This window comes from Sylvia atricapilla, chromosome 6 (assembly GCF_009819655.1).
Source record: "Sylvia atricapilla isolate bSylAtr1 chromosome 6, bSylAtr1.pri, whole genome shotgun sequence".
NCBI lineage: Eukaryota > Metazoa > Chordata > Aves > Passeriformes > Sylviidae > Sylvia > Sylvia atricapilla.
The window spans coordinates 59,573,339-59,599,164 of NC_089145.1; the positions used below are offsets into that span (position 1 = coordinate 59,573,339).

Genomic DNA, 25,826 nt, shown 5'->3' on the forward strand with positions numbered 1-25,826 from the left:
TATGCACAAGTATTAGATAATGCTGAGGTTGTAACTCCTTTTGCTGCTAAACTCTCAGTTGCACAACAGGCAAGAAATGGGGAATTGTGGTCATGCATATGCCTTGCATGGTTAAAAACCTATCCACGAAGCAGGAAATTCTCTCACTGAACTTCACTTTTGTCACAGAGGCACAACTCACATCTACTCACAAACATTAGAAAATTAAAATCAAGGCAATTCAGGGCAGTAATGTGAAGGCATGGACATTTTTAAACTTGATCTGACCTTTTAAACCTTTCTTCTTGATACTGACTTTAGTGGGGATGCTCACCAGGGTAAGGTGTAAAATAAATACCTTGCACATTTTCACCTTTTTCTCATTATCAGCTGCTTTTATTTCACTGTACCTCAAATGAGTCGGGGTACAGAGTGTAACTGAAAGCTATTTTTAAGGAGGGGTCTTATCCACTGCATCCAATAAGGACTAGTCAGAGCTGTAGATAACTCTTTTCTTTTTGCACTAAAGGTAGCTTGCCATTAAAAGTAACTTTCTGATTTCTGGGGGCAACACAGTGGCTGGTATGTTGGTTTAAGTGTTCCTGTCTCTGGGTTTACATGCAATGTTTTTCAATATTCTGTAATTATAACAAGGATGCAAACTTTGAAAATGTATTTTAGGCTGAGATATTTATGCCAATTCAACCTTAAACATGGGTACATTTATAGAGATATACTGATACATTGAATCACTACAAAGTGTTCCTACAGAACAATAAACTATGTGGATATAAGCATTTTTGCAACTTTATATCTGTGTCCACACTGTAGTCTATAAGTTCCATATGTGAAGGTTGTCTTAGGATTGCCCTTGCCTTTGCTTTCTGTCTAAGAATTCTTGGATGACTGGAAATTAAAATGTAAATAATTGTTGGTTCTTAATTCATAAGGTTCTGAAACTAGCAATTTCATTCTATCAATTGTGCACTAAATTGGTACTAGTAACAAAAATTTTCCTCCTTGACATGAATGCTTAGCAACTGTATGGTAACAATCCAAATAACTTTCCAGCTGTCCTAAGCCTTCCAAGGAGAGCAAGACTAAAGTACGCACTCGATGTACCACCTCTAAAGTTTGTTTCCTTTAGTTCTGCTCTACATGTATGCTTCATTTAAAACAGGCATATTTACAAGTGCCTGACTTCTAAGAAATATAGAAATTCTGTCAATATCTCTCTTTTCCTTGTGTGTGAGGCCCCAGCACAGGTATTTTGGACAGGGGTGTCCACCTAAAACACATCTGTCCCTGCATCTGTGGGACGACGGAGAATTATCATTTGGGCTTGAGCCTGAAGAGCTCTCCTTTTAGAGGATTTCTCTGGAGTATAGCATTCCCCTAAGGATTATGTTCTGTGGCTGTGATGTAGTATGGTTGGCTCTCCTCCAGATGTAGGACTCAGCAGGCTTGGAGCATCCTGTAAGAGCATGAAATCAAAACTGAAGCAGAGCAAGCAACCAGTTTACTCCAGCCCTGGTCTGCCTCTGCTGAAGTGGTCTGAGCATGAGCAGAGACATCGTGGTGGGGCTGTTCCACCTGTACACACCATGACTCACCCAGTGTTGTCAACTGGGGAGACATCCAGAGTCTTCATCAGCCAGCTACTCTCTCTTTCCAATTCTGCTCTTATCTGGGATCTACCATCAGAAGAGTGCCTGTATAGTTACCCTCTTTACCTTAGCTTTTAAGGTCTCCTGTTAGAGATGAGTATCAAGACAGAAGAAAATAAGGTGGAGGCCAAAGGAGTCTCATATTAAAGGGATAAGTCAAGATACTGGTCACAGTGGTGAGTCATCACATTTGTCAAATGAATGACTCAAAGAAAATCCAGCATGGTCTGTATTTGATTGAGCAGATGTATATGCTTCAGATTGACTCATCACTGTAAACTCTGACTAAATAACCCAGATCAGCTACTGGGCCAACTTCTCCTCATGTGCTCCTCAGCACAAATTGCACTGCATGGGATCATTTCAATGTGCAGGTGAGTTTGTCTAATCTCAGTGACCAAAAAACCTACAAACAAACAAACAAACAAACAAACATGTTGGGCCTATATGGTCATATAATAAAATCATAAAGCAACAACCTTGAAATTACTTGTTCTATTATAATTCATCTCCAGACAGAGAGGTGTTCAATGCAAGTAATTCAAATGAGATGAATGCAAACTTAGTGAATGGCAGGTTAGTATTATGCAGCTTGAGAATTTCCAATCCTAAATTTGACTACAAAGAATATCTTAATGATACAGACCTAGGTTTCAAGCAGGCTGATGCAGCATATTTAGGTCTATTGTAAAATGCCATACAATGCTCCACTAGTGACAATGTGCATATGTAGCAAAAATTAGCAAATCTGCCCATCATTCAGTCACTCAAAATCCTTAATCAGCCATCATTCATTCTAAATATTAGTTAGCAATAGAAATTCAGCATATTTTAGTGTAAGAAAATTACAGTAGTGTCAATACTCTTTATCCTGTGCACTACCAACTGTAAGAGAGAAAATGCAGTAGGCAATCCTCTCAGAGTTTAAGCTGGTCTCAGAGACACTATTAGGAAATGAATAGTGGTTTCACAACATCATTTTATCATTTTGTAACCAGGTTAGAGGCCAATCATACATGGTCATTGCTGTAAAGTAGATAAGGTCAGAGTTCCTCCCCACTAGTATAAAGTTATCGGCTTAAATACCTTTAACAGTATTTTCTGAGAGAGAAAAAATAGGATATGATTAAACTTTAAAGGAATGTACCTCCTAATTTCTAGGGTTGCACAGATATTAAACACGCAATATCCATCAAAAGCAGTGAGAACCATATGTCTAAATCCTATTAAATTGTGAAAAAAAATTAAGAACGTGGAATACCTTTCCACAGAATGAATCCAGTGATATAAGAAACATCCCAGTGCTCCCTGAGGGCTTGTTGAGGGATAGGCTCTGCTGTACTGGGTGTTTTTTAAGCTCAGCAAGGGCCAAAGCAGACTCCAGCCACAACTTACTGCCCTCTATGATAGCAACAGACCAAACAATTGTGCCTGCAGTTGCAACTGTGAAATGCCTGTCTTAGGGTTATTAAGAAACCACAAAAAATTGTGACCACACAAAAAAATTCACTGTCCACAGGGATTGATTCTTTACCTTTGTGACTCGTGAAAGCAACAAAGTAATGAATGCATCCAGCAGCTTCAGAATAAGGAACCTCCTGTTCTTGTGATACCAGAATTTCTGTAAAAGCATGTTGAAATAGAACTGCACAGAATGAAAGAAAGATTAAATGTGTTGTGCAAAATCATGTGCACTTCTTCTGTGGTTTCTTTTTTTGACTGAAGAATGTTATTTATGTTATTAAACACTGAACATAGTGCTTTACAGCCAGTAAAAGACAATAGACCAAATGTTACTGTTACCCACAGCTGGATTGATAAAACTAGCACATTTGCTCACATAGTTTAAAGTCTAAATAAAGATATATGATCAAAAGAGGGAATTGACTTAGCAAGGTGACAGAGAAAGGGCAAAAGGTGGAAAAAAAAAAGCTGTATCAGTAAGTTATAAAATGCTTAACTGGATAAATATTTTGTTGGGTGCCCTAAGCTTTAAAAAAGTGATCTATGGTTAATGTTTACAGAAATTAAGGATTTTCAAAACAGCATTTGGAACTGAAAGGGATGACACTAGTCCCCCAAAATCTACTCACTGCATTAAAATGAGTCAATGCTTACATATATGTTATACTTCTCCCTTTAGATATGACCCAGTAAACTGGAAAAAAGGTAGGCATCATTGGCATCATGTCATTTGACAGAACAACTCACAAGCAATCTATCATTTACACATTTTCACATTTATCTTTTCAACCATATGTTTTTTACAAAAAATTAGAGTTGAGAGCCTAGCATACCATTCAAGGTCCAAGGATGTTCTTCATGAAGAAATCCAATTATTTTTTCTCTAACTTCACCAAAAACCTTGGGATAGCAAAGTGGCAACTTTGGAGAAAAAATAAAAAGGACAAAAAAACCAAGAGAGTGGGTGGCTAAACACTGCAGAAAATACTCTCTCAGTTGCATGATAATATAGGTAAAACTGAGTAAAAATTCTCCTTTTGCACTGTTCCAAGTATATGATTTGGACAAATATTAGTTATTCCAACATAAATTATAAGTATGATTTAAAAGTGACAATCCTTTAGTAAAATATTGCATGTGCTCTACTTTTTCCTGAATAACAGGTCATATATGAAATTATTTGGTAATGGACATAATTGAATAAAAATTTTGGAGCATCTCAGTGTAAAGCAGTTCTTGATAGTTTAAACACAGGAAGAAATAGAACAAATAGAAATGAATCTCTAATACTGGAAGGATCCAATGAAAAGAAATATAAAATTTCCAAATTGTGGGGAGCTTTGATGGAGCAGCTGGGCAGGAGTGGGGGAGGCTGCCCCAAGCCTGGGTTGACTCTGTCCCTGGGAAATTGTTCTACCCTTGTAAAGCATAGAGACCAAGTGTTTTATAAGATTTTATGTTCCAAATACAGCTATTTTTAAAGTTCTGTGAATGACAACTGCAATCTCCCTGACTGGAGAACTATGTTTAATATATCTGTTGGTATATAAGTCATCTTCTAAAAAGAAGGCAGCTTCATTTCTGCTGTTTTGTGGTAAAATCCACATCAACAACCCCACTGAATGTTACCAATCATCCCATTCCTGCACCTTGAATTAAAATTACTTTCAGTAATTTGTAAAAAAGTCCCAAATTATTGCAAAGATTAAACATATTGTCAAAAAAAGAGAAATATTCCGGTGGAAGGAAAGTAAGCATTTTCTGATGTTTCAGAATTATTTTATGTTGATTTCTCAATATCCACTTAGTAGACATTTAGCTGGTGTCATAAAAACTTGTTCTGGGTCCTGCTGACCTTATTGGAAGAAGAACCAGAACCTGGATTTGTAGATTTTAAAGAACAAAGGTGAGAACAAAATGAACTGATCCTTCTCTGTCCTAAGAATATGAACACACTGTGCAACCCTATTACTCAGTGAGGATCTGTTCACTAGAAAATCACCGAGGGAATAATGAGGGGGGAAGAACATGAGGAGGAGGAAAAGGTGAGAAGAAAAGAGAACGAGGGCAAGAGAGAGCAAAGAGGAAAAGGGAATTTGCTTTTGATGTCACAGTTCTATCAGCTCATGCATTTTTCATGGATACCAACTAGTGCTAAAATAATGCTGTGCTGACAATACAAGCATGAAAAAAAAAGCAGCCAGGTTCCCAAACATCATGCTACTGGCTTAAAAATAAGACTTACAAAAATTTGAAACTCAAAGCTTTTCTTTCTCTCCAAATTCGTCTGCCTTTTGGGGCTGCATATTCCAGCATTTCTCTCAAATTTGAGATTCAGGAACGTAATTATTTTTAAAGTGACCTGAGGTTTCAGTTTAATTGCATCTGCTGAAGAGCTTAAAACAAAGCTAAGTGTTGCAAAATCGCTGCAACCCTAAGAGCTGGCAACACTAAATGTCATCAGCATGGCATACTGTACAGTTTTGAGGCAAAGTAGACTAAAAATTACCAGATGTTAGATACAAGTGCATTAATTCAAGTAACATTTGTGCCCTTTGCTAGAAAGAAATTAAGAACTGAAAGGAAAGGCAGCTGGTAAATGAAAATTTGCACTCAGGAGTTAACCTGAGTTAACTGGTTTGCAGTTCAAGCTTTGTAAACTTAATTTGAGGAAGTGAACATTAACATTTCTGAGTGCTTTTGATTAAAACATGATCTTTTAAAAATGAAGTCATTAATTAATGGATCGTATGTACACATTCTTTAAGGTTTTAGTCACACATGCTGATTGCTGCCTTTACTTGCAGAAGAAAGCAAACCATGCACAGGTGCAGGAAACAGCACGGGACCTTTACTTGCAGGAACGGCATTTTCAGGTGTTGAATTATTTAGGTCTCAGCCTTCAGGTATTAATCACCTTAATAGTTCTAAGGACTTTGTACAGTTATTCTGTAGATTTTTTTTTATATATAAACACTGCACGTAGTTGTGATGAATTATAATGGATGTGGACTTTCTGTGGTTTTTGTCTTCCAAGCTGGCTAGCACTCTTAGGAACACAATTAATTTAATACTCCAGTTTTAATTACCAATGACACTGTAAACGCATTAGTGTTAAAAAAAAAAAAAAAGGGGGGGGGGGAAAGTCGTGAAAAATGAATACACTCATGAAACCATTTGATGACATTTTCGGTGAACTGGAAGGAAAAAAAAAGCAATGTCAGGGGGCCCACGTACAACCTCCACGCTCATCTTAATCACATAATTTGCACTTTGTGCAAAAGCCAGCCGCACGCCGCCGCCCGCGCCGACAGCTCCGTGTCTCGGGGGCTGTAAGCCTGAGAGCGGCGCGCCCGGCCCTGCACTGTCAAACGCCGAGAGCCGCCGGGGACCGGCCCCGCCGGAGATGGCAGGGCAGGTACGAAGGGCACGGAGGGCCGGCTCCGGCTGGCTCTGCTCTCACGGCTGCTCGGCGGCCCTTCGCTCGGAGCGGGCGGGCAGCAGCGCACACCGCCCCGCTCGCCGTGCCCGGCCCGGCCGCGGAAAGAGCCGCCTTCCCCGCGGGCAGCCCGGCCGGGCCCACCCCTGGCACCGCAGGGCTCCGGCTGATAATTCAAAAATGGAGGATGCGCCCTCTCAGCCATTAATTAATAATGTAGCTCGCTGTCTTCCTGTGTGACACACGCTGCAAGGCACCGAGCGGCCAATAAAGATGTAGGGGAGAGCAGGGGAAGGCTCCTCCCCGCAGCTCTTCCTGATTGAGGGCTTGAAGAAGTAGATCAAAAACTTCCCAGGAGCCGGCGGGGGGGTGCCGAGCAAAGGGAAGAAACGCGGCGAGGGGGCACGGCGCTCCGCACCGAGCGAGCAGCGAGCGCAGCCTGCGGCCGCTCCAGGTGGGCAGCGGGGGCCGGAGCCCCGCGGCTGCCGCCGGCCAGGCCCGAGGCCGGGCTGCCCCCCGCGCTGTCCCGCCGCGGCGGAGCCCGGCAGCCGCCGGGCCGGGGCGAGCCTCCGGCGGGAAGGGCGAGGACCCCGCTTAGGGCAGCGACCCGGCAAGGAGGGAAGGAGGGAGATAAGTGGTCGGCGCTGCCCCTCCTGGGTGTTTGCTTTGCGGGGAGGAGGAGGAGGAGGAGGAGGAGGAGGCGGAGGCGGCGGCGGCGGGGGAGTGGAAGTTGGTGTCCGGCCCGGCGTGTGCGGGTCAGAGGCGGGGGAAAGGGGGGTGACCCGAAGGCAGGGGCGCCGCGGGAGACAAAGCGCGGCCGGGGTATCCCCGAGCCGAGCACGTTGCGCGGCCGGCGCGGGGGTTGCCGCCTCCGCCCGCCGCTCGGCGTCATGGCCCCATTGTGAGGCGGGCGGAGGCGGAGGAAGGTGCCGCCGTTGGTCCGCGCGCAGTCCCAGGCAGGCAACGGCGTGTCGGGCACACAAAAGGCTCCGCCGGGCCGCCGCCGCCGCTCCCGCTCGCTGCCGTCCCGGCTCTCCCGGGAGGAGGGACACGCCGGGCCCGCTCCCTCCTCCCCGGGCTGCTGGGCGCCGCTGCCTCGCTTAATCTCTCCGTGTTTTTTTGGTTTGGTTTTTTATTTTTTTTTTTAAATCTTTTTCCTCTACCCCCTGAAGCCGATCCTGGAGTAGGAAGAGAGCCGGGAGCGGGGCGATGCCGCTGCTGCACCGAAAGCCCTTCGTGAGGGTGAAACCTCCCGCCGACCTCCGGCCGGACGAGCGTGTTTTCTACTGCAGGGTCACTAACGAGATCTTCAGGAACTACGAGTAAGAAACAGCCCCGTGTGGGTGTCCGCGTCCCTATGTCCGTCCTGCGGTTCCCCGCGGACCCCCCCCGCGCCCGGAGCCCCGCCGCCTGTGACACCTGGGCGGGCAGGGAAGGGGATTCCCCGAGCGCTGCGGGGAGCCTTGCCGGGGGCGTGAGGGGGGACCGCGGCTGGCGCCGAGCCTGTGCCCGGCCGGGGGGGTGGAGGAAGAGAGGGAGGATCTCTTGCCTGGGGCACGGGGAATCCTTGCCCCTCCTCGGCGGGGGTACCCCGCAGCCCCCTTCGCCGGCGGGGAGGGCGGACAGCCGGCCGCTCTCCCCCTCCTTCCCTCGCCCCTTCCCGCGGTGTCGCCCCTGCCCCCGCCGGGGAAGTGAAAGTTGCGCGTGTGGGAGGCGGCGGGCGGCAGCGAGCGTCTGCGGGGCTCGGGCTCTCCCTGCCGCCCGCCCCCGCCGGCAGCCGCGTGTCCGCGGCGCTAGGCCGCCCCGCCGGAGGGGCCGCGTTGGGGCCGCCCGGGCGGCATGTGCCGGTGGCCCTATTGTTGTGGTGGCGGCCGGGCGGGGGGCAGCGGCTGCCGGGCCCGCGGGGCTGGCTGGGCTCGCCGGGCTCCCGCCGCCGTTAACCCCGTGCTGCCGGCCCTGGGCCGCGCTCGCCCCGCCTCCGCGGGCGGCCGCCGGCCGATCCGGTCGGAAATGGCCGGCGGGGAGCTCGGCGCGGGGTCGCTGCACCTGTCCGGCGGGCCAGGGCTCCCGCCAGGAGCCTCCCGTGCCGGGCTTACACCCCGCCTGAGCCCAGCCAGCGCACCTGTCCCCTTAGCAGCTTTTTTTCTAGTGAGGCTTATCGCTCTTCCCATCCCTTCTTTTTTTTTTTTTTTTTTTTTTTTTTTTCTCTTTTCCCTCCCTCTCTCGGTTTTTATTTTTATTTTTTTGTTTTGTTTTTCCGCGTTTCTTTTCCTGCTCGAAGCTGAGCAGGATTGCTGAAATTCCCGTTAACGGTGGAAGCACGGAACTTGTAGCCGCTCACTTCACCGCTTGTCAGAACAATGGACAGAAAGTATTTAGCAAGACGTTTCTCAAAAGCAGATAAATTACGGGTTTTCAGCGCTGGTCTCATCCAGCACCATCCCCACCTACAAAAGGCCCTTGCATCCAAACTATAATTCTTTAAAGATGTGCAGACTAATGAGGTGAAATCTAAAATACTTTTCATTTGCCACATATGAAATAAGAGCACACTTTAATCTTTTTCATGTTTAGACTTGTTTTTTGTTGCTCAAATTCTCTTGGCTTATTAAAATTTTAAGGAAGCTGGATTAGGTAACTTTGTTTGCTGAACTATATACTCTGGGGATGCTGAATATGTTGCTGGGAGTTCTGTAAGGAGTAATTTTCTTTATAGGGTCTATAAGAACCTAGCAAGGGAGAGGTGACAGCCTTCTGTTTCTTTAGGAATTAAGTCCCCCTCCCCCAGCTTCTGATATTTTGAAGTCGCTTCTCTGGTTACAATTATTATCTCATCATTATATGACTCTAATGTATTTGTTGAGCCTTCAGGGAAATAGGTTTCATGTACATGTAGTTTTTACTAAAATTTCAGTATGAAAAGTATCCTTTTAAAATGTCTGTCCTCGAAATGTTTGGTGGCTATTTCAAGCATTCTGACAGGCTTATTTATGTTGCAGAGGTGTTGTCCTTAAGAAGTGTGAAAGACCAAATTCCTTCCTTAACCAAAGTTCACCAATTAAGGGGTAAATTTAGATGTGCTCACACAGGCAATCCCTAGAAATGTCAATAGGTGGTTAGCTGAGAGGTCAGGCCTTAGAATGTGGTATTTGGGAAGACTCTGCAGAAAACTCTGCTATGCTTGTGTATTGTGTATGGGGGTATGTGTGTGTGTGTTTTGGTAATGTGTTTGTTTTTGTTGTTTTTATTTTCTGGCTCTTTTTGTTAGGTTGGGTAAAATTGGTGCATTGTGTTGGAAAATGTGCTTTCTTTACTTTAGCAAAAGGTTCTGGTGCAGATGGGTAGTAAGTTTAGGTTACTGTTAGTTGTGGCATAGTCTGCTGGAGAACATAAGGTTGGTCATCTTTTAGTTTTAGAGATGCTGATCCTCGTCTCTCCTGGTTGCTGATTGAGACTGTCTTCTGAAAACAACATTACCTATTTCTTTGCCCAAGCAAGGGCAGTTAGATTAATAGGGATAGGAAAGGCTGACTTCTTAAAAATTGTATTAGCTGTTTCATGACAGAAGGCCGTTGTCTAAATCAGGCTTCTCTGAATCTACTTTTTGAGGGGAGAATTTAAAAATTACAAGGTCTGACTAGATCAAGAGGGCTGTGCAGATATGTATGATAATCTGAATTCACCCCCTACATCAACTATATGAATGCTTTTATCTAGTACAAACAGTTAAGTCTCGAGTTTGTGTTTGTTTTTTTGGTGGGTTGTTTGGTGAGTTTTTTGGCAGAGCACAAACTTCGTGTTGAAAAGCTGCTCTCATGCCTGTGTCAGCTTTAGTAGAGTTGATTAGAAATCATACATTAGTATTACTCTTTTTATATAAAAAATGGTTATGCTAATACGAGAAGAATTTGGCAAGACGAGTATTTTGTAAAGTGACTTTCCTGTTAAGAATGTATTTCCTCTTTAATCTGAAATACAGTCACATAATTTTGTAACCCTTTCAAAAGGGGGGGAGGCATGTCGAGTTATATTTATCATTACTAACAGAAACTGGAAGAGCTGATGTTCTTCCTGCCTGGTTATATTCCTGATTAGAGGGACAGACCAGCGAGGAGGCTCTGTGGGATCGTAGTAGGAAAATAATAGGATATGCATAGTAGGATATGCACGAGATATATGGAATGCATGAAAAACATATTGAACCAGTGGGATGTTAGCACCAGTCTTTGACACACTTGTCTGTGAGAGTTAATAGCTGGTACAGGTGTGCAGAGGAAGCTACTCTTGGAGTGTGGAAAGTCTTATATATGAAGACAGTTAAAAAAAGACAATGGTGAGTAGTATCTGTGCAGTGATAGGAATGTTTCTCATTCTAGAACATGAGACAGGGAGGAAGAGAAGTTTCTCTTCATCTTCAAAACTTAGTGAAGCTTCTTTACAGGTTGGCCTGTGGAGTTCTTGGTTACAGCCAAATAGAGATGTTTCAAAAGTCTTTTTAAGTGTCCTTAGTTAAATTAGGTGAATTTTCCTGTTTTCTTGGAGAGAAGCTCCAAGCTCCATAATTTAAAATGTCTTCCTTAATGCATAATTAACCTACAAATATTAGGGAATAAATGTATTTATCATGAGGTTTTTGTTTGTTTTGTGCATTATTTGTAATACATATTCTCCAGTACTTCTGGAGACCAAGAGTATAAGAAAACTCTGATCCAGAAATGCAGAGTTGGTCTTCTCTGCTTACCCTCCTGTGGTACACTGAATGACTTGTTTTTAACATATGCTACGAAAATGAATGGAAGTAAATGTTTACAATAAATGTTCTTAAAGCACACTAAAGATACAGTAGACCTTAAAATCAAGAGGAATATTTGCTTAGTTTAAGCAAAAGACAGCCAAAATTTATAGGCTAATTTTTACATCCATTGCAAATGCAGTCAGCACAGAGATTGTAAGTAATTTATTTTTTGCTTCTGTTAATGAACTGCCTCCTATCAAATACCTACTGAGTAGTGGCATTAAACTACTACCCAAATGATTTGCTGATAATTTTACAGTTAGCCTTACCTTGCATAGAAGACTAACTAATTAAGTGAGCAGAGGCATCCAGCTGAGAAGTTGGTGTTAATTACAACTACGAAGACAAATTAGTTTTCAGTCCATGCTCCTCGAGCTGATGTGGACATCACCTGGGTGTTGCAGTCACATCTGACTTCTCAAATGCAGATTCAACTGAACTCAGTGGCTGTATTTTGTATGAACTTCTTCCTCCATGTTGTCAAGGCTCACAGAGATCTTGAACCAGCAAAAAAGCCCCAGAAACCATAATAGCCTAGGATAAAGACACAGGTAATGCTTCAGATGTGATATAGCAGCAGATGCTCTTGTGAAGTTAAGTGGAATGTGGAATATGATCAATGGCAGTATTACCCTTCAGGTAAAGGGAAAGGGCATCACTGCTGCTGCTCCCATTCCCTTGGTTTGGAAGCTGTTGTACCTGCTCTTTGTCAAGTGTTTTGTGATAACCAACGTGCACTGGAGAGAGACAGGGACAGAAAGAGTGTATGTAGTGGTATACTGTGGGATTTTGTTTTCTCACAAACCAAGTTAAAGTGAGATCCTTAAAGCATTGCAGTGAAACTGTTAACAGACTAAGCCACAGATGGTTTTGATGCACTATAGGTAAAGACAGCTAAATAATGCTTTCAAAATGGAACGTAGGGGGTTTTTCCACACTGTTTTTTTTCTTCCCTGTAAATTCACAGGGGAAAAATCCACACAAAACAAAAGAGGAAATGAGGGAGAATGAAACTACATACACAAAATATGCTCGTATGCAAATGGAACACGTTTTCTTCAAATATGTTTCAGTTAAAGTAATCTTAGCATTTTGGATTAGGAATTTTTAGAGAGAGGTTTGTTGATTGAGATTTTTAAATATTTTTTTTCGTTGTGTTTTAAATTTTTTTTTTCTCCTCTTAAGTTCAATGTTGTGGCTTTAAATAGCATGACTGCCCGGTGTCCCCTCGCAAAGCATAACAGCAGCTCTTAAAGGGACACTGTCAGTGTGAACCTCTGTCTCTGCCTTGCTCTCTGATACCTCCTTGACTTTTTATTTTAACTTTACTTTCATAGTTTTTAAAAATTTATATTCTGGTATGTTTTTTTAGTAACTCTTTAGAGGGTTTTTCTAATTCCTGGCTAAAGATAATGATCGAGAGCCTCTTTGGTAAGTGAGACACAAAAATAAATGTAGAAACACAGCTGAATGAAGGCTGAAGTATGTGTTGCTTTATCCATTGAATATCCATCCATAAAAATTACTTAGTCTAATACAGAAAGATTGAAATGTAGGGCAGGATGAGACCTGAAGAGATCACATTTTATCTACTCTATCACCTCACAAAAAACCCCCAAACTAAACTCATGAAGCAGATTTCTGTCTAACCTGTTCTTTACTATGTTTAAGTAAGTATAATACACAATAAAGATGCACAAAGAATGACTGGCAACCATCTGTTCTTCATATATTGAAGAATAATTTATCTAATTCTCCTCCTTTGTTCTTCTCCTTTTGGTCTTTAGAGTAAGGAGGCCCACATTATCCGTGTACTGTCAAATATATTAAGGAGATAGCAGATGATATAAAAAGCTGAATTTTTGTAGCTATTAAATATTATTCAGATCATTTATCTATCTCTTCCTCTTCTGCTCTTTTCCCCTTCTCACAGCTGATGTTCTCCCTAAAGCATATCTCGCTTAGAGGAATCCTGTGCTCATACAGAAAGGATTATCTGAGCCAAGACCCTTCATTGTCCTCAATCTGAAATTTCCATTTTCATTTAGAAAATGTTATGGTTCATCTGTCCATCTGCAGTGGGCACTGTCATCTACATCAGTGTCACTGATGAATGTTTGCCAGCTTGGGTTTGCAGAGAGAGTGCAAGAAAAAACTCTTATGTGAACTGTCCAATTCTCTTAACCTCATTACTAGAATTATTTGAACAGGTCAATCCTTTTAAAAATGGGAACACTCTGGTTTAGTTTTGGGTTGTTTGTTTTTTTAAAAGGAGTGAAATTAAACTTCAGTGTAGGTATCTCAGGTAGCATGCAGTTGACTGAAAGTACTGTGTGCTTTGAAATAGCTGTGTTGGACTGATAAAGACAAAACAAACCTGGGTTTGTCATGTGTGTTTAGTAATTATCCATACTAGTCCATTAATATTTTTAAAAGCAAATAAAAACACTGTCTGAACTGGGGCATTTTGGAAGATTGCTTTGCTGTCTGATCACTGATCCATAGTATATGATATGTTTGAACATGGCTTTGTGAATAGATACATAATCTACTTAATTTAGCAAATGTTTTAATAAATTGCTGTTCTTCTGATACCTGTTAAAAATGGACAGATTTTGACTAATGAAAGCTCTTCATTCTTGATTGCAATATAATAGCTAGTAAGCAAGCAGTAACAAAAATGCAGTTTTGGCCTTAACTGGAAATGTGTTGGAAGGAGGAGAATCAATATTTACTAACGGAACAAGGGAGGAAAAGAATCTGTAGGAAAAAGTCTTTCAGTGCTTTTTTGTAAGAGCTATACAAACAATGAAGGAATAAAAACTATTTAGAGAACTACTTGACATTAATTTTTTACCTCTCCCATCTTTCCATTTGTTAGTTAAGGCACTCCAAATCTGGAACTTATTCAAGTTGCAACATGTTTCTGCGATCATAAAGTTATTTCGTGTTTGTACAGTTTTAGGCACTCATCTTGCAAATATTTGTGGAAATGGGGGAGATGCGAGTACGATATGACACTTATTAAACTCGGTGTGATTATTATGCAAAAGGCTTCTTACACATGAATATTTGTTTGCAGCATTTCTCGGTCTTGATTCTCTTACTGTAATCTGTAATGGGAGGAGACTTCAGTTGTACAATAGCAATTTACCATACCGTGGCTGAAAAATGGTAAATAACCCTTAATATCTGCAAACTGTACAGGAGTAGAGCTGCTTTTGCATTTCATGCTTGCAAAAGATATTTGCAGTTTGCTACCATATTAACAGTGAGCAGGTTTAAAATGTCAGTCAGAACTCAACTGTTTTCTTTCTTTCTTCCCCCTCCGACTTTTCCTCCTCTCCAGTGATTTTTTTGAACGCACCATTCTGTGCAACAGCCTTGTGTGGAGCTGTGCTGTCACGGGTAAACCAGGACTCACATATCAGGAAGCTCTGGAATCGGAGAAGAAAGCCAGACATAATCTCCAAAGTTTTCCAGAGGCACTCATCATTCCAGTTCTCTACTTGGCCACCCTTACCCATCGCACCCGACTTCATGAGATCTGTGATGAAATCTTTGCTTATGTCAAGGATCGCTATTTTGTTGATGAAACAGTGGAAGTACTTAGAAATAATGGTGCAAGGTAAGTATATTTAAAAATAAATACTTACTACCTTTCTTGTTTGGTGTTGGTGGGGTTTGTGTGGTGTGCATTTTTGAACCCAAAACCCAGGGTAATAAACTCCTTGAAACAAATACATCCAAGTGAGGTGTGATGCTTAAGCTGGTGATACTATTACTGCACTTCCCTACTTTAATCAAGAGCAGGATTGTGTTGCTGTGTTTGATACCCTCCCTTAGCTGTGAAGCAGCTGTGGCGATACAACAGTGCTCTCAGATCTCAACACTGCATGTTTTTTGGTCTCTATGGTGGATTTGCAAAGGAATGTTGGGTTTTTGGGGTGAGAAAGGTGGGTTGTTTGTAGAATAAGATTTTATGGGAAATTAGGGGAAGCTGTGAATTAAAAAAACACACAGAAGTTTGGTTGAATCATTCAGAATTAATGGTCAAACTACTGAAAGCTTAAAATAATCGATAAATGTTGGATTTTTCCTTTTTAGGTAGTGCAAAAATTGCGATAGCATTATCAGTGAAGTTGGGAACTAATTGCATAATGTTTATAATAGTTGATTATCTGGAATTTAGGCTGATAGGGGTTTCTTTCCACTCAAGAGTCAGTGTTACGCTTACTTTTTTACTGGTGTATTTATTGCAAATGTTTTTATTGTCATCTTAGACTGATTAAAACCTTGGAAGAATTTTGAGCTTCAGATGTGCTCTTTCTCAGATCATTGGTACATATCTCTGTAGTATAAATAAGCCTGAGTCTTTCTTTGAAACAACTTCTGGGAGAGGTCTAGAAAAGGTCCGTATTTTGTGTAAATGAGTTTACAGTTTCACCTAATTGAGGTTTAAAATGTGAAAAAACATGCTTAGCTTGGAAGTACCTGCACAGTGGGTGCTAATGCCTTTGTGTGTTCAGCTGTTGCTGCTGGGGTTCTTGTGGTTTGTAGGGTCATTTTATTTTGCTTTTTTTCAAGGGGAAGGTGACAGCTTACACTTCAGAGTAGAAGGGACTCCTGTGGGTAGCCTGATACTTAGTACATAGTCTGGTGTTTGTTGGGTGGTAGGAGTGGGCTGGTTCAAAGTGGTCATTGGAGAACTGTTATTCTGTGTAAGGTTTTGTAGTGGCTGATCCAGATATTATTAATGGCAAATTTTGTAGTGCACCAGGAAGAAAAATCTTGGTGCACTGCAGGAGATAAGCTGTAAGGAAATTGGTATGGTTAGGCACATAAGGTCAATGCTTAATAGAAAAGCTTTCTGTCTCTTCTCTGCTCTATTCTTTTCAGCCAATAAAGTCCCAATCTGCAAAGCCAGGACAAGAACAACTTCAGTAGGGTTACTGCCTTCTGTATGGAAAAACCTATATCCAAAGTTTCTTTCTCTCTTTCTCATCTTTATACTTGTCAAATGTCTAGACTGAGGTTACCACTGGTATTGCAGTCATTTTGCTTAGAGAATAAGGTGTTTATTTAGACGCATGAATATTGTGAACTATCAGTCTAGTTCAGGTTTTTCTTTTTCTTTTGCTCAGTGAAATGCCTTAGTATCTACAGAGGTATAAAACAGTTTCCAAAATAATAGCAAAAAAAAAATTATTGTTGTTCTAAACGTTTTTTTCCCCTCAAGAACGACACTTTCTATTTCTTTTCTAAAATCTTTGCATGTGTGCATCTTGGCTTTCCAAAGATGTTTCCAAAGATAAAGGTCTGATATCCCCTTAAGAGAGTGCTGCAGTTTTTTTATGAGTCTTTAATTCAGCCTTCTTGGTTCCTTGAACTTGTGTTGAGATAAACACAAAATTGTTAGGTATGTATGTTCTACTTTCACTGATCAGTACGTGAATAGGATATAAGCTAAATTTCCTAACCCTCTGAGATGGGCTGCATATACCATTCAAAAGATTAAAGTTTCACATAAAATTTATTTCAAAGATAAGCCTGCTGGAGATAGTATGTTTTAAACTACATAAGTATAAATTGGTGTAAAATGAAGAATAAAAAAACTTGCCTTAGCTGGTTGTATGCCACTGATATTCTAGACAGAGGTGTTTAGCAGGGAGCTAGTTCTGACCTTTAATACTAAATCCAGGAAATGCTGCAAGTAGCATGGTAATGTGGAGGGACTTTTAATGCTTAGAGGTACATAATTAAAGAATACAAAGTGGGAGGAGACGAGGTGTAGTTATTTGTCTGCCAATTAACAGTTGACTTTGACCTGTGTTTTGAAGTACTGCATTGGAGATTAAGTGTACCACCAGCTCATGTTACTTGTACATAATACGGCTTTTCAGCAGAGGTGTGTGCACACATTTCTCACGTGCAGCTACATTGTTGTGACCTTTTCTAGAAAAAGTTATCACAGTCCATCTATATTGTAATAGCATCCTATGAGGCCAGCAGAATTTGGCAGATCAGGAAACCCACTTGTTTTGTGGTGTTGTAAACTCTTCCACAGCTTTTATATATGAATTTTTTTGCACTTGTAATATCAGGGATTGTTTGGTTTTTTTCTGAGCTCTGTGCATCATTTAATGCCAAACCTACTACATAATGCATGTGTAACCAAGGCTTGTTCAAACAATTTAAATATTGATATTTTATAACTCCTAACTTTGCACAAGTAATATTCTTGTAAGATAGATTGCAACTTTCTAGATTTTGAACGAAGTAAGCATTAGGGAGCCCAAACTAGAAGGCTTAGCATTTTGGCTTAATGTAAATGTTTTTATCCTTATGCATATGAAGTTTTCTATAGTACTGCAAGAAATGATGTGATCTGCAAAGAGGGGACAAGTGCTTTGTTCAAAGTCTAGGTAGATGTTGGGTTTTTTGACTGTATGAAACCTGTGTGTTCCAGTTTTTCACGTGTCTAATTCTCCATTACATTCTCTGGTCTTATGTCTCTTCTGGTTTCTAACCTTTTGCTCTGCTGCTCAGTTTTGACTTTGGCTATTTCTGCCTTGTTGCTGAGGTCTGGTAGGAGGAACTCAGGAGAGTTTGGGATATCCTGTCCTCCTCTTGTTTTGGAATGTCTAGTGTCTCCAACAACTCTTGTCAACCAGAAAAAAATTGCAGAGAAAGCCCCCCAGTCCTATCAGGTGGCTTGTTCAGGTGGCCTCTAAAAATTATGGGCACATTTTGGTAATCTATTAGAAGCAACAAGGAGATAATTCTGCTTGTCTTTATCCCTTTCAAGTGATGTATTGACTAAAAATGGCCATCTCTCTTGGTTTGTATGTATCTGCCTTTTCTGGCCAAACTGGGGCTGACTTTTCTTGAAAGTGGCAGCTGTGCTAAGCTTTCAAACACAAGGGGCTCGGATTTCCAGTTGAAGAAACGTAAGAATTGCATAACAACGTTTTCCTAGTACTGCCTTCACAAAAGACAAAATTATTACTTGAAACATTGGTCAGAAACACTATAGAATACAAAGAGAAAACTTAATTTATAAGTAAGCTTGAGTTGCTAAAGAATTGAAACCAGTTGACACTGTAAATATTGTCCATTAGAATGTCACATTGCAGTTTATGGAGAGGAGTGTATTGAAAAAGGCATGAAAATTATTTGAGATTTTGTTGGGGGGAGGATTAGAACAGTATTTCATGTTAGCCGTGGTCAATTAAGATGTAAAATAAGCAGCTAATGTTTTAGCTCACACTTCATTGAAGGAGAGGAAAAACGTTGATCACATTAGTGGAATTGTTTCCTATATTTGACATTCAGAACTGAAAGTTCAAGACCCATCATGTACTTGTTGGTGTTTGGATTTTCCACAAGGGATGGTGTCTCTTGCAGTAACCTGTCCATTTGTTGCTGCCTTAGTACTATGTTTTATTATTGGTACTTGAAACTTGTGAAATTGATTTTCAACATCTTGACAGTTACTTGAAAGCTGAAACATGTTATGTTATGGAAGGCCTACCTAAAATAATAACCTCAGCTAATGCCTTGGACACACTAAAAAAACAACAAACGCTTCAACAGGCTAACTTGCTCAGCAGTACTGTTCTTTTCTGCTTGAAGTCAGCAGCATCATTTTTGGGTTTTATAACTATTCTAGTTTGTTGGAGGAAAAACTACATTTAAAGCCTGTGTGAACAACCTGTTGTGATTTATCATCAGTATTCTGAGTCTGGGTGCTGTCACAAGAAATAATGTCCATCTTTATTAGGATATATAAGTGAGCAGTTTGATAATTAGTTAATTAAACTACAAGCTTTTGGTCTGACTTGAGCAGATCTGACAACTTTACCCCCACTCATAAAAGTAGCTTTAGTGGTGATGTCTTCCCTTCCCCATGTGGAGGTTGGGGCACAACCAATTCTTGTCCATCAGTTAATATAGCACTCAATAAAAAAAAGTCAACCACCTACAGACTGAAATAGATTGCTTTTAAAGGTCAGTGTGTAAGAAGGAAGAAAATCATACAGAAAGGAATATCTTTTTTTCATTGAATGTGTCCACTAGATGACACCACTGCAAAAGATTACTTGGCTAATGTCTGTGAGTAAGCAACACCAGAATGCTTTTAAAAATGAACCTACTACTTACAGACGTAGTAGATGATGCTCTGTTGGGAAGATTGCTGTATTTGATCATACATTTGAATAGGTTAACATCCTTTCTCTGCTTTGAATGATCTGATGTTGACAATTGTCAGGCTGCAGGAAACAGATAATCACAGATCAAACTTTTTTTTTAAGCTCATCAATTGTTTGACTGGTGTCCCATTGACTGGTGTGCTTTAGGAGTGTTCATTTAGGAGTGGATTATCCATTGCATTAGGCCAATTAAAAGATTTGCATACTGTTTTCATCTCTGTAAGTCCTAACTGGGGCACAGGAAGCATGTTGCTGGTCGTGCCTATAGCTGATAAGGAGTTAGGATGGTAAAAGATAATCCTTGCAAGAGATAAATTTATAGTTAATTTTCCAACTATTTTATTCAAGCTAGCAAGTTGCTTATATTTACCTATCTGTCTCTATCTATATATATCTGTAGTTGTATCCTGAGCACTAGGATGAGTTGTTATATAATAAAACCACTAGGTTGTGAGTGACAGTGTATTCCATGTTTAGACTAATGAGTTAAAGAGAATATAAATTATAATTTCTGATTGTTGTGTGTTTTTTTTAATGGTAGTGCTTAAACGTAAGTTCCTGTATACAAAGGAAGTTTACTACTTTATTTTGAAAGGTGAATTTGAATTCCAGAAAGTATCAAAACCAGGCTGGGGTCTGTGAAACAGCATCTCTGATAGTACTGGAGAGCAGCTTACCTATTCATAGAGCAAATACAGTCTGCATTTTTTCAGCATAGCTGTTTAAGGATTAATCAACTTTGGGCCTGAAAAAATCATGTTTCAGGAATTCACTTTCTACTGCTCCTAAGTCCTTTGGGATAGAAATGTAAATTTGTTGACTCATAAATGTCTTTGTATTTGACTAGTGGAAGCTATGAGATTATGATAGATGGGAAAGAACCTGCAACTCCTTTCTCACAGGTTGTTGAACAGCTGTTAAAACAATTGGCACTGCCAGTCTTGTCAACTCTCATTCTCACACTCTCTACTTTTATAACCATAAATTCAACGGTAAAGGTTTTGGTTTGTTATATTATTTGTTTTTAATCAGTACAATGTTAGGAACCAAAAGCTGGATAGTCAAAATGATGCATAAACCAGTTTAGTACTGTCCTCATTCTGCAGGAGACAGCTGATACAGCTACTCTCTACATGCCCTTGTCCTAAGCAAAACCGTGTTTCTTACTAGTTTCTTTGAGACATACAATCTTAACTATAACTTGACAGACAAATGAAGATGCTAAAACTCGAAAGCAGCAGCTCTTTCTGTACTTCAGGAAGCTGTTATGTGCATAAAACCTGTCCCCTTGTTGTGTGCTTTTGTTTTGTGTGTGCATTAAACAGAACCAGTTAGCTTAATAAAAGATGTCACTTATTCCTTCAGATTTTGTCTCTCTTTTACCTCTTTAATTACTCTCAAGTGTATGTGAAGTGTTTGGACGAGGATGTCAGTGACTGCACCTACTTGACATTTGCTTCTTAAAAACTTACTAAAAGCTGACAAAAAAGAATGATGCTATAGCTTTTTGGTACTTTTTGGTACTTTCTGGCACCTGCTACTACAGCTTCTTGTATGACTCTTCCGGGGGTTTCTGTATTCAACTAATTTTACATACTGTTAGAAAAAGTGTGATTTTTTTTTTTTTTTAAATTTTGACATTTAAAAAGCTTTGCTTTCATTTGTGTGGCTTAAAAAGTGAATTTGCTTCTGACTCACTGATCGTTGTGGGCTTTATTTTAAAAGTTGGCTTCAGACTGTTGCAATGTTCACCCACTCTCCTACTTGAAACAGCCATGTGCCATCCAAGGGGTGGTTTTTGTCTGCTTGTGGTAAATCATACACATTTACAACTCATCTGAGCCTTCAGGGTATCTTGTTTGTTTGGTTTGAAATGGGGACATAGCAGAGTTCCACACTATTCTCTCTGTCAGAGTCATCAGTGCCAGCCAGATCAAAAGCTGGTGTGCAGAATGTTCAGTTGAGGGGCTGTGAGAAGTCGTCTCTCCTCTCAGAGCCTCTCTAACCCAGCCTTGGTTGGATGTAAAGGCCTGCTTGGCATTTGGGAAGAACTTTACTGGGAAGTGAAAGTGCCAAGAATTGCAGGGTCAAGCTTTTTCAGTTGATATCCTGTGATGGTTTGAGCTTGTTACATAGTGGAGTGCAGATTCTCTTCTCTTCTCTTCTTTAAATTGTGTTCTTCTACTTCTCCAGCAGCAGTAGGTGGAGATACCTGGCCTGTTCTGCAGCTCACAATAGCTTCTGTATGTGTCTTTGAGTTGTTGAGCTGAATGAAAAAAATTTTTTCTGGTTTGTTTCATTCTGAAGAGGAAGGGAAAAGGCTGAGGAATATCAGGGAGTGTGAGAGAAAACAGACTGGTGGAGTCATGTCCTTCAGTTCCTGAGAGAAATGCAGTGGTTGGAAGCTTGCAAGAGTCAGAGGAACCCTGACCCTCTCACCATCAGGCAGAAGGAGGGGACCTAAAAGGTGAGGGTGAATGGAAACAGGTCCCCGCCCAGGGACATGGGACAATCCCCCCTGACCACCCCTTCCTTTCCAAGTGCCACTGCAGAATATGTATTAGGCTCTGCAATATCAGGGTCAGGCAAATATTAGTGGAGATGAAGTTCTATCTTGGAGCTTATCCAGAACACGTCAGTCAGCCAGATGGATCACAACTTTGGGTGTTAGGAAAGAAAGAAGGGTGATTGTAGGTGACTCCCTTTGCAGGGAAACTGAGGGCCCCATTTGCCAGCTGGACACATTCCACAGGCAAGTCTGCTGCCTCTTTGAGACCTGAGTAAGAGATGCTATCAGGAGACTCACTGGACTAATTGAACCCTCTGATAATTACCCAATTCTAGTTGTTATGCAGGTTGGCAGTTACAAGGTTGACGAGAGAAATCTTATGGCAGTCAAAAAGAACTTCAGGGCACTAGGGCAGCACACTGAAAGAACAGGTGCACTGGTGGCGTTTTCCTCACTCCCTTTGGTAGCAGGGAGGAATGCTGAAAGGACAGGAGAACCCACCTGATCAACATGGGCCTTAAAGGCCATTAGTGGAGTTATGGCTTTTGTCATTATGGGGTGGTTTATATGGCACCAGGCCTGCTGGAGACAAATGGGGTTTGCCTGTCTGAAAGTCCATGAGTTGGCAGGGATGATTGAGAAGGCTTAAAATTAGGTTTGAAGGAGGAAGGGGATGAGACCAGGCTTGGCAGAGATGAGCCTGGGTGCAGCTTGCCAGTGTTGGTGAAGTCAGTAGCTGAGCTGAAGTGCATCTATATTATACTGACTCTGAAATGTGCGAGCCATGTTGGAAGGCATGAAGTCTTACGGAGATGAACCAGGGACTGAATAAGCCTAAAGGGAAACCATGAGAGAATCATCTCCAAGGAATTAAGGGGGTTGTTCCTCCAGGAAGGTGACACAGCTGACAGCCCAGCTGAGGGTGCCTTTGGATCAAAGCACACCGCAGGAGCATCGAACGGGAGTTGTTGGGAACCACTTTGCTGCTAGAAAGCTATGACCTTGTTGCCATTATTGGAATGTGCTGGGACGAATCCCAAGACTGGACTGTGACCATCGATGGCTACAGGCTACTCAGAAGACAAGAGAGTCAGATTGAGTGTGAAGAGTTGTCTCTGAAGAACAGCCATGAGCAGGTCAAAAGCCTGTGGGTAAAAATCAGACACAGAGGCAACAAAAGGAAGCAGGTGGCTACCACAGGCTCCCTGATCAAGGGGAGCCTATTGACAAAGCCCTATTGCTTCAGGTATGGGAACCATTGCACTCACAGGCTCTTGTCCTTGGGGGCTTCAACCACCCTGACATCTGCTGGAAAAGCAGCACAGCAGCCTGGCTGAGTAGGGACCTGAAGGTCAAACTAAGGAGAAAGAGCAAATATACAGGCAGTTGAAGATAGGACTGACAGGTGAGCTGGGAAGAGCAAGGCAAAGCTGGAATTGAACCTTACAAGGGATGCAAAGAACAGGAAGGGCTTTAACATGTGCCTTAACCAGAAAAGGGAGGTCAAAGAGGGTGTAACCCCCAATAAAGAGTGCTGGAAAGCTGGTAACAATGGATGAGTAGAAGGCTGAGGTAATCAGAAACTTCTTTGCCTCAATGGCAGCCCCTCTTTGCCCACCTCTCGAGTAGATGGACAACTCTCCATCCTCTGCATTTATCTGTGGTCCATGTTTGTATCTTGCATATGCCCTAGTTCTCATCCCCTTCAGTGAGCTGCTTAAAGTAGGTGATAATGACACAAGCTTACCAAGTGTTTCACATTGGGTCAGGGGTTTGGGGTTTTTTTTTAATGTATATTCTTTTGTTTAGTTGTTCTGTATGGTAGTTGGATTCAGTTTTACGACAATCAATACATGAAACTGATTGCCAGGGCTGCAAAAAGCAAGCACCCTGTATGTGGCTGGAAAGAGGAGTGGCAAAGGAAGATGTCCCCATTTGACAGGAACTGTAAAGTGATGTCTGCATCTTGTGGAGCAGCAGCTGAGGCTGCAGGTGCAATTTGCTTTTGTATACCTTCAGCCTGCTGCTTCCTTAGGGTTCTGAAAGCGACAAGGTTTGGGTCAGACCTTAGTTTTCTGTTAGTTGTGTTAAACTGCTCTTCTAAGCACAGCCCAGAATTGTTTTTGCAGAAGGAGACAGAGTTGGGTTTCCTGAGACACTGTCCTTAGTCACTAGCCCTTGGATTAGTTCTGTTCTTTTGCTTGTGCAGCTGACCAGTCCTACCCAACATTCACAGAAGTCAATGGAAGTTCTTTGACTTTTTCATTTGAGAGAGAAGATACACTTACTTTTTTTTAAAAACACATTATGTTTGTGATACCACCTCTGGCTGCGTGTTGAAAACCTTTGGACTCCTGTGGTGTTCTTTGTTCTGGTTTTTTAGAAGAATAAAGATAAAACCATAAGGTTGAGCATTTATTGGAGCCCTTCCCAGAACATAAGAGACCTCAAAGGTCTTAGTTTCTGAGCCTGACAAAAAATAGACCTATAAGCATGAGGCCATCCTTTCAATGAGCCATAAGATCCCACTGTTTGGAATAGCCTGTACTGCAGAAATAGGCAAGGAAAATTGTTTGAAGTAGTGTTGTCTGAGCTAGAATTGCTGGGACTGTTGTGTGCAAGTTCCTGATGGTTCCATTCTCAGTTTATTTTGAAAGCCTTTGGGATTCACTCAGTGTAACTGTAATCTTTATTGTAATTTGAAGAAAGTGCTTCCTGCCTGATGGGGATATTTAGGGTATATATTTATGTACATGGATGCTGCTGTCTTTTTAGATTGAGTTGCCCCCAAATCTTATTTTATGAGGAATAGTGAACATGGTTTGACATAAGCTGTGTAAAGATCTTGAAGTATCTTTTTTAGGAAATAATTCAAGCAGTATGCTTCATTTAAATGTCTTGCTCCAGCTTTCAGCTATGTTATTTTATGTGCTTTGTAATATAAAATAAGAGTTGTAGTGAGTGAACTCAGGGAATGATTAGGTTATTAAGAAGAGCAGACCACTTGCACTAGAAACAGTGTCTTTGCCACTTAGTCCAGGGAATTCGTGCTATTAGCCATGACTTGACTACAGGCTAAAAAAAAAAAAATCATTCATAGATTATTTCTGTACTGCCAGAAGGAACTGTTGCATCACTGCCTTTAATCTCCAGTCTATCAGTAAGCATTAAATTGCACCTTATTGTGCTTTTATTGCACCAGGTAACGTGTGTTTCACATGATTCCTTCCCCAAAGGTTTCTGGTCATGATTTCAATGGCACAGAAGATGGAGTATCACTTCCTTTCTGGGACAGCTTAATCTGTTACTCATTCTTCCCGCTGAAAAATCAAGGGGGAAGCGGGCGGGGGGTGGGATGCAGCTGCATTGGGGATTTTGCCGCTTACTGAATGAAGCGTACAGAATACCTAATTTCCATTCTTAGAGCGGGAGGTGTGAGAGGCTGCGGATCGCGGGGCAGCTCGGTGGATGGGGGGTCAGGCAGCGCTGGGGAGCTGTGCGCTGGCTGGATGCGGACTCGGTGCAGTGCCCGAGCGGTGTGCGCTCTCTGGAGGGGCTGTGCCGCGCCCTCCAGCGGCCAGCGCCGGAACAGCGAGAGCGGCCGGAGCCTCCGCTGCTCCACCGCCGCAAACCACAGCTCTGTCTTCATTTCAGCTGGCCTCGCTAGGAAACTTATTTCATAATCGGAATAAAAATAGCTCTGCTAAGGAGGCTTTCCTTAGGAGGTGATCTTTGTTGGGTTTCAAAAAACCCGGCTTGC

General features: G+C 41.8%; 1 protein-coding gene and 1 long non-coding RNA gene across 3 annotated transcripts in view; one reads left to right on the forward strand and one right to left on the reverse strand.

Annotated features, from left to right (window-relative positions):
* Window positions 1–3,138: 3,138 nt before the first annotated feature.
* On the reverse strand, window positions 3,139–7,029 carry LOC136363055 (uncharacterized). Its single transcript, XR_010743891.1, has 3 exons — window positions 6,968–7,029; window positions 3,944–4,031; window positions 3,139–3,291 (listed from the first exon to the last, which is right to left on the reverse strand). It is a non-coding gene; the product is annotated as an uncharacterized lncRNA (long non-coding RNA).
* BAZ1A (bromodomain adjacent to zinc finger domain 1A) overlaps window positions 6,872–25,826 on the forward strand; it is a 64,886-nt gene continuing 45,931 nt past the window's right edge. For both annotated transcript variants that reach the window (XM_066322121.1, XM_066322122.1), the window contains exons 1-3: window positions 6,872–7,003; window positions 7,722–7,871; window positions 14,694–14,972. In XM_066322121.1, the coding sequence (XP_066178218.1) occupies window positions 7,759–7,871; window positions 14,694–14,972 (392 nt within the window). In that variant the 5' untranslated portion in view covers window positions 6,872–7,003; window positions 7,722–7,758. The remainder of the gene's footprint in view (window positions 7,004–7,721; window positions 7,872–14,693; window positions 14,973–25,826) is intronic.